At 53.2% G+C, this 8,353-nt stretch overlaps 1 protein-coding gene across 2 annotated transcripts; it reads left to right on the top strand.

Annotated features, from left to right (window-relative positions):
- Positions 1-2,888: 2,888 nt before the first annotated feature.
- Positions 2,889-7,518, top strand: Gal (galanin and GMAP prepropeptide). 2 transcript variants are annotated; one of them, NM_001329667.1, is made up of 6 exons: positions 2,889-3,121; positions 3,321-3,401; positions 4,084-4,138; positions 5,786-5,875; positions 6,227-6,304; positions 7,270-7,518. In NM_001329667.1, exons 2-6 carry the CDS (start codon positions 3,321-3,323, stop codon positions 7,389-7,391), a joined length of 426 nt encoding a protein of 141 aa, NP_001316596.1. In that variant the 5' UTR covers positions 2,889-3,121; the 3' UTR covers positions 7,392-7,518. The 2 variants fall into 2 exon arrangements, with proteins under 2 accessions (NP_001316596.1, NP_034383.1); NM_010253.4 differs by having other exon boundaries at positions 7,268-7,518.
- The last annotated feature ends 835 nt before the right edge of the window (positions 7,519-8,353 follow it).

The raw sequence follows: 8,353 nt of genomic DNA, 5'->3' as shown, positions 1-8,353 counted from the left end.
GCATCCACTGTAAAACTCCAAAGTAACAAGGCCTTGAACAAAAAGGAGAGTTTCCCTCTGTTCTAAAACAAGCCTAGCAGCTGGCAGCGCAGGTACCCACAAGCACAGCTCCGTTAGCCTGGCTGTCATCCATTGCCATCACCTTGGGCTCCAAGATGGTTGTTCTCCTCCAGCTCCTACCTTCAAATTCCAGGCAGAAGGAAGACGGAAAACCGAGAAGAGGCATAGAGCTGTCTTCCCCAGTGCAGAGCCCTGGATCACCCAGACAGATGTACCTGACTGTTAGGTCTGGCTCCCTGAATCCACAGCCCTTCCCGTGATAGCTGAATAGTTCATTGGGAAATTGCTGTATATTTCGGTCTGCACCAGAATGGAATCCCTGAGGGGCAGGCCCCTCTGTTGATGATCTCAGCACTGCTGAGACTCACTCCAGCTGTCCTCCAGCTCCAGCTCTCTTTGGTATTCAGATTTGGGCATTTTTCCTTGGTGACAGGCAGCAGCAAGCAGGGCTTCTGAGGAAGTCTAGACTTACAGGTAGGAAATGACAGCTTTGTGTGCTGTGTCCATTACTCTAATGGTGACCCATTTTGCTAGCTCCACGCTGGGCTGCCTTGAAGATGACAAGTTGACGGTGTCTCTATTGGGTCATTGCTGAGTGAGGAGTCCATTAGAATCAGGCTGTGGGCTCCAGCACAGAGTGTACCAGGAAGCAGAGACCTGCGACCCTGCACCCTGTCCTCATTTGTAGGAGCGAATCTGTCAGTGATATGGGGAGCCACAGCCCCTCCTGTTCCTGCCTGCCCTCCTGCCAGTGTTTCCCGGGCAGGGGGGATCCAGCCACACTCTAAGAACTAGAGAGAAACCCCCTCACCCAAGCACAGTGGGGAGCATGACATCAGTGGCCCCCGGACGTGCTGGAAATACCCCGAAGGGAGTGGCACTGAAGCATGGGCTTCAGTCTGGCTTGAGTCCCCATCCCCTTTAACAGAGCCTCATCTATTCCAAGCTGGCCTGGCACTATGTAGCCAAGAGTGAACTTACAGCTCCTGCTGCTCTGCCTTCTGGGTAGTGAGGTTACAGTGCAGACCACTACACCCAGCTTAAATGAATTCATAACACTCAGTATATGCTTACAGACATGTCTGATTTCCCTGTGAGGCAGGTAAGAGTGGTGGCCAGCCTTGGTCTGGCTCCCCCCCCCCCGACTTTTTTTTTTTTAATTCTATTTTATTTACTTTTTGAGATGGTGAGATGGTCTGGTGTCTGGTCACATTGCCCAGGCTGGCCTTGAAGTCCTAGGCTCAACACCATCCTGCCTTAGCTGGGGCAGCTGAGCTGCAGGCCCTTGCTGCTGTGTCTGGCTTCCACTCTTTCAAGACATTCTTATTGGTTATGGGCAGACTTGCTTGTTCTGCTTGGGCCCCCTACCCTTCTGAGCAGGGGGGGCTACTCTGGGGCTCTGTCTTCTGGTCAGCTGGCAGAGGTCTCAGCCAGTGGCCAAGGTAAGAGGCACGGTCCTCTCCACTGAGACTTCAGCAGGGCTTGAGGCCCTAGCCTGCCTGAGGTTGGGTTTCCCTGGAGACATTGGAAGACGTGGGCAGTGGGGTGTTCTCCACCTATTGGTTTTGAACATTTGCAAGAAAAGGGGTGACTCAGAGGTAAAGTATCATTTTGTTAAAAGGAGGGCCTGCAAGATGGCTTAGCGGGTAAAGACACTCAGTACAAGTCTAGAGACCCAAGTTCAAATCCCCAGCTCCATATAGACATGAAAGGAGAGAACTAACTTTACAAAGTTGTCTCTTGACTTCTACATGTGAGCCGTGACACACACACAGGCATGATAACCCAGAGTCTTCCAGCATTCTGTGGCCTTCCTGTCCCTGTGGGTCAGCCGATCCCTCCAGGAGTGGCCTGAGTCTGCACAGCCTCCTAAGTCTAGTGTGGGGACACTTGGAATGTGACATTAACATTCACCATTTGCCTTGTATTCTGCTCACCTCAGGTCCCAGACAGGTCTTAGGGGAAGAGGGGACACCTCAGCACAGGGTCAGGCCAGTGTTCATCAGGACACTGAGGTTAACCCAAGTGACGATGTCTCATGTGATGGCGAGGCTGCTTGGTCCAGCAAAGGAGCCATGTTAAGCCAAGAGCAGAAACTCTCTTCTCTTTCATGTACAGGCTTCTCAGGACCTGGCTGACAATGCTAGTGAGGTCCACTTCTGAGTCAGGTGACAGAGCACTCCTATGAGCCTCGAAGGCTGTACCTGGTTGAAATATCTCACACATTGGGAGTCCGGAGTTGCTACCCCTGTGTCTTTCTTGAGGTGTGATTTCAGGGTGTGTGTTTGCCTGCGTGCTGTCCTTGACAGGTGGCTAAACTCCCAGGGCGTAGACAGCTCTACTCCTTGGCAAGAACCTGGTCTGGATCTCTGCACCACAGCTATGACAGAGTCCACTGAGGAGAGGGAGCTTCAGGGGAAAACGGACCAGCCACCCTCCACCCTGCCCTCAGCCCTGAATAGCTGAAACACACCCCGCCCCCACCCCACCCCCCTTTTCCCTAGCAAACCAGGAGTGGAGGACCCTGGTAGGGAAGCTGCAGTCACATCCAGGTGCAAAGCGGGACCTGGGAGTTTCTTAGGTGTCTGTGACTGGCCTTGCTTGGGCTCTGGGGTGGTCCATACCAGCCCAGCCCTGGGAAGGAAAGCAAGACCTCCTGTAGGTCTCAGGACCGGAGGTGTAGGGACTCACTCTTGTGTGAGTACCGGGCGGAGCAGCGGTGAGTGACTCTGTGATGCAGGGTTGGCTGGGTCTGAGACTGTGGGTGATCCTCTCCCGAGCCTCGGGAGCGAGAGCGGTTCCGGTCACAGCGGCCCTTGGGACTCGCAGGAGGCGGCGCTGAGCCGGTGACGCGGCAGCTCCCACTGGGCATAAATAGCGGCAGCAGCGCGGCTCCTGCCACGGACACGTCGAGGGATCCTCGTGCGCTTCCCCATGCCGCTGAGCTGCGCCGTGCAGTAAGCGACCATCCAGCCCGCCACTCTTCACCACGCCCGACCCGGACCGAGAGAGCCTTGATCCTGCACTGACCAGCCACGCCCGGTTCTCACCGCTGCTCAAGGTACCTGTGTCTCACCGAGACTTGTCAGGCTCTAGTCCTCCTGCGGTTGCCTCCCCATCGTTGCCCCTGCACCCCTCACAGCTCTGTTCCTTTCACCCTTCCTCCCACTCCCACACTGATACCATCGCAGTCTGCAGGCCAAGTGCCCCCAGACGTGTGCGTGTTGAGGTGGTGTCAACTCATCCACTTTTCCTTCCAGATGGCCAGAGGCAGCGTTATCCTGCTAGGCTGGCTCCTGTTGGTTGTGACCCTGTCAGCCACTCTGGGACTTGGGATGCCTGTAAGTACTGATCGGAAAAGAAGACTAAGGGTGTCAGACCTGAGGATCTGCCTGAAACAAAGGATGGTTCATTGTCCCTGCGGCAGGAGTGCAAGGGGTGGGGGTGGGGGCATGTCCCTGAAGCTGCTGAAGGTAGGGAGGGTTCCAGGAGAAGGGCTGAGGACCACCTGGACACAGGTTCAAAGTGGTTCCATTCATGGCCAGGTGTAGGGGGCCCAGGTTTGTAATCCCAGCACTCAGGAGGGAGGTGGAGGCAGGAGGACCAAAATTTTAAGGCCAACCTCCCCTACATATAGAATTTTAGGCCAGCATGGGCTATATAAAGTGCTATCTCAACAGAACAGCAAGGAAAGGCCTCCCATTTGTTGACCAATGCCTGTGATAGACAAACCTCCCCTGAAGCCTGGGAGGGCTGATGGCTCAACTCTCAGCCCTGGGGTTGCTCGGAAGTAAGCCTGTCACTTGGCTCTGAAGACAACACTGGGGGTTATCAGCTGCTGAGCCCTGGTCTGACTTGAGCATTAGCGGACCCAGTAGTGTGTTCAGGTCAAATGCAGCCAGCCAATCCAGGCAGCCTAGATGCTCGGGTTTCTGCTGTGTTGTGTTGGGGAGCCAAGCACAGGCTATTCTGCTCCTCATCCCCGGGTCCTAGGCTGTCTAACCCTGTGTAATCCTGTTTTAGGCAAAGGAGAAGAGAGGTTGGACCCTGAACAGCGCTGGCTACCTTCTGGGCCCACGTGAGTGATGCAGGGCTGGATGCTGAGGCTGGATGGTGTCCAGATGTGACTATGGGAGCCAGGCACTGTTCTCAAAGCCCATTTACTCTCAGATGCAAAGAAGCAGGGGACATTCCTATGTGGTTTTGGGGACTGTGGGTTTCCATTAGCCTAACTACTTGCTGCATTGTGGGTGGTGGTGGGGTGCTTTCTCACTCCCAAAAGGCCTCCACTCTTCTTATTCATAGCCAATGAGTCCATCCTGGGCTCTCCTGCCATCACCCACAATAGCCTCCTGGAACCCCAGCACCCATCCTCCTGCTGTCTAGACAGCGCCTCTAAGAGCTTGCTCTGCTCTGAACTTCTTTTCCTTCCCACTTTTGAAACCTGCCCTGACTCTCAGCATCCCACATCCCCAGGACTCACCAGGGGCCTCCCATCACTGATCTGCACCTTTAACCTTAGCACCTGCTCCTTCTAGACGTTTCTTTTACTGATTTCCTGACCTCATACCACCATTCACATTTTCTAGAGGAGTCTTTTAGGCCTCCTTGGAGTTCTGCTTAGACTCTCTGAGTCCCCAGGTCTCCCTAAAAACTCTCTCACACTTCATGGTATCCTGGAGTAGTCCTCTGAGCTCTGGTAGGGAACTCTGACAAACTGAAGGTAGCCAGACACCCTACCTTGAGACCCACTTGAGCTGGTTACTTTCTTGCTCAAACCTGCTCCCCAGTCTCAGCCCTGCTGTCACCTCAGCGCCTTACACTAACACTAGTCTTGTCCTGTGGCACAGGTCCTGCTCTCACCTATGTTATTTGTTCTTTCTCTGCATTCAGAGCTGGGGAGGGTTAGAATCTGAGGACTTTGCCAGCTCCTGGCCACTCATGGCGTAGGGTGGAGCAGAGAACCCACTGTGCCCCCATGGCCTCTCTTTCTGCATCCCAACGCTATGCTACCACACTGTGGGAGATGGAAACTCCCACAGTTTGATGTTGACTTTGATGCTGTTTCTGTGTAGTGTGAATGCTTTCTCACATATAGAGATGGAGATTTCGTTTGGGGCTGTGGAATCATGGGGGTGGGGTGAGGCAGGGTACAGCTCTGCAGCGAGAGGGGAAAGGCCATGCTCGAAGACCACCACCACCACCACATATGCTCCCTGCCTGCCCTGCCCCCTAGTTAGTGTCCTGGATGTTTGTGACTTGCATTAATGCCTTCAGATGTGAACTATCCCAAAGGAGGTGACTGGGTGGGAAGATAGTGGCTCCCTCCTGAGAGCAGCCTAGTTAGTCTCTGCTTTTAAATTTATATGCACAGCTGGATCTGAGATGCCTGTCTGCCTTAAGTACTCACTCATGGTCCCCAGACACATCCATCCAGCTCCTGTCCCCAGTCCACCAGCACGGAGGGGACCATGGAGAGGGGCTTCCCAGCCCCAGAGTCTGCATAAAGCCATGTGTTCGTGCTGCAGATGTGTGTGGTCATCCTTTGAGAAACAAAACCTGCCTATCGCCCTGTGCAGTGCCCCCTGGAGATACTACTATCCTCTGCTGGGGCTTCCACACTTTTGGCTTTATGCTGGTGGCCCAGCTGTGTGGGGTCTTCCCCTGGGGTTGGAAATGGGATGCACAACAGTGACAGATGGCTTTCTCTCTGGTCTGCAAACAGATGCCATTGACAACCACAGATCATTTAGCGACAAGCATGGCCTCACAGGCAAGAGGGAGTTACAACTGGAGGTGGAGGAAAGGAGACCAGGTAAGGCCTGAGTCCCAAATGTAAATGCCATCATTCCTGGGACTCCCAGGTGCATGTGGCCATATGGTGTGACACCCACCACCCTTCTGCTTCAGTCATAGCCTAAGGCTGCCCTAGCCACACCTTTCAACTGCCAGGACTGGGGAGCAAAGTTTTGGGGCATGCACCTACAACAAGGGGCCTGGCCACAGAGGCCCCTGGGAGAGCTGGCCCAGGACCCCCAACACCCCCACTTCTCTAGAAAGGCCCTGGATGGCTTAGGATGTCTCCAGGCCCCCGGGCAGCCTCCCTGGCCTTTGAGGAGGGTGGTGAGGAAGCAGGCTGTGAACACCGTTCTTTTCCATTGTCTAGGAAGTGTTGATGTGCCCCTGCCTGAGAGCAACATTGTCCGCACTATAATGGAGTTTCTCAGTTTCTTGCACCTTAAAGGTATGGGAATGATTTCTATCTAAAATGGTGTCTTGGGCTGCAGCTCTCCCTAGTACTGGCAGGAAAAAAAGTGAAGGGGGAACCATCCATTACCCTATGCACTGTTAGGACTGAGGCTAGTCACACTCGAACATCCTGTGCTGGAGCTGAGTGTCACCAGGCTGATGTGGGAAGAGAGTGAAGCTTTGAACAGGTCACTCTCCTGGCTCCTATTTTTGGCATAGTCTTTTTTAGGGTATAGTATGCCTCAAGCCAGGTTCTGTGGGGTCGTGAGAAGCCATATTGTGTTAGCATAATGCCTGGCAGGTCAACTCTGGAAGGATGCTGTTTCTGTCTCGCTCAGTTTCTGCCCTTTCAAGAGGAGCTGAGGAGCAGGAGATTAAAACCCAGTGTGTGTGTGTGTGTGTGTGTGTGTGTGTGTGTGTGTGTGCAAGGTGGAGGGATGGCCCAGTACTCGAGAGCATTTGCTGCTCTTCCAAAGGACCTGAGTTCAGTTCCCAGCATCTATGTCAGCTGGCTCACAACCTCCTGTAACTTCAGCTTCAGAAGATCTGGTACCCCCTTCCTGCTTTGAGGACACACACAACATATAAATGAAATGAAATCTTTATAAAGTGAAACCATCCATCAGGGCAGGGAGATGGTGTTAAGAGTCTTCACCCCCAGTTAGCCCCCAGGCCTCTAAAAAGCCTCTAGGGCTTTCCAGAAACCTCTGCATGGCTGTTCTTGCAATGGGCACCACAGCACTGCTGGGGGTTCTGAGCTTCCATTTAGTTTTGATCTCATGAGAAAGTGTTCTTGGATACCAGCTTCACACTTCCAATGGCCTGCCTTCTTTGAAGAGTGGACAGTCCTTCAGATGCTGTCCCCAAATCAGGGTCCCCACAGTGAGAACTCGCCCCTCTCCATAGGTATTCCAATTCCATTCTCTCTCACACTAACTACCTGACTGCTATTCTTTAGAGGCCGGGGCCCTCGACAGCCTGCCTGGCATCCCCTTGGCCACCTCCTCAGAAGACCTAGAGAAGTCCTGAGACCATGTCCACTGTGCACGTGTGTCCTGTGCTGTAATTTAAAGTCATTCTAGGCTAAGAAGAATCTTCTGCCAACTCCTCAAGCCAATCGTCTGTTCTCTGCTTTGAAGCTGTGTTATGATTAAGATGTTTTGATTGGAGTAATTATATTGTGTGACATAATAAAAACTAGCAAGTATCTGGGACTGTTTGGTTCTTCTATGCTGCAGCGTATCGCTTTCACCTCCAGTGTGGTTGTTTATTGTATTTTGCACATGAATGTGCACATGCACGAATGCACCTTGTGTACTGAACTCAGATCACAGGAGTGGCAGGTGCTTTTACCTGCTGAGCCATCTCTCTGGCTCCCCATAGTATGCTTTAAAAGGTCATAGTAGTCATCCACCCATGCATTAGGTAAGGTTTAAACCCGAATTCCACAAGAACTGCAGGGCACCTGTCAGCTCTTGCTGGGCCCAGGAACAGTTGTCTGCTGCTCAGCGCAGTCTCATGCAGCTGTCTAGTGTGCTGCTGAGGTGAACAAAGGCATAAATGGGTACAAGCCCACCTGCAGCAGTGGCTATGGAGACAGGATGAACTGGCGCTGAGCAGAAAGCAGGTAATACCTGATCAGAGAAGAAACCAGGTGACAGGAGACCCAGGTACCCACGTGCTAGATGGAGCTGAGCCTTACCTCCTATGTCTCCCTGGCTGGAGGACAGGCTGCCAGCCCTGGCCTCACCTGGCTGCCTATATGGGTCCCTCTGCAGAACAGGGGAGGTTAAAGGAGTCCGTAGAGGCTCCACACCAATGGTGAATCCAACCTCATAGTGAATGCAGCCCTACTTCCCTGTCCCTTCAAGAGACAGTAGCTGATGCCAGCACGGTGTTCCCAGGCTCATTCCCTCTCTCTCATATACTTCTGTGATTCAGATCCAGTTCCTACCCCCAGGCCAGGTGCTACACGCATGAAGACTGTCTGCCCGGACTGAACCACCTGGTCCCCTTCCTACGTAGTCTCTTTACTCTTCTTTTT

The sequence above is a fragment of the Mus musculus genome, chromosome 19 (genome assembly GCF_000001635.26).
Source record: "Mus musculus strain C57BL/6J chromosome 19, GRCm38.p6 C57BL/6J".
Taxonomy (NCBI): Eukaryota; Metazoa; Chordata; class Mammalia; order Rodentia; family Muridae; genus Mus; species Mus musculus.
Note: the sequence above shows the minus strand (reverse complement) of the source record. Positions and strands in the feature narration are given on the sequence as shown.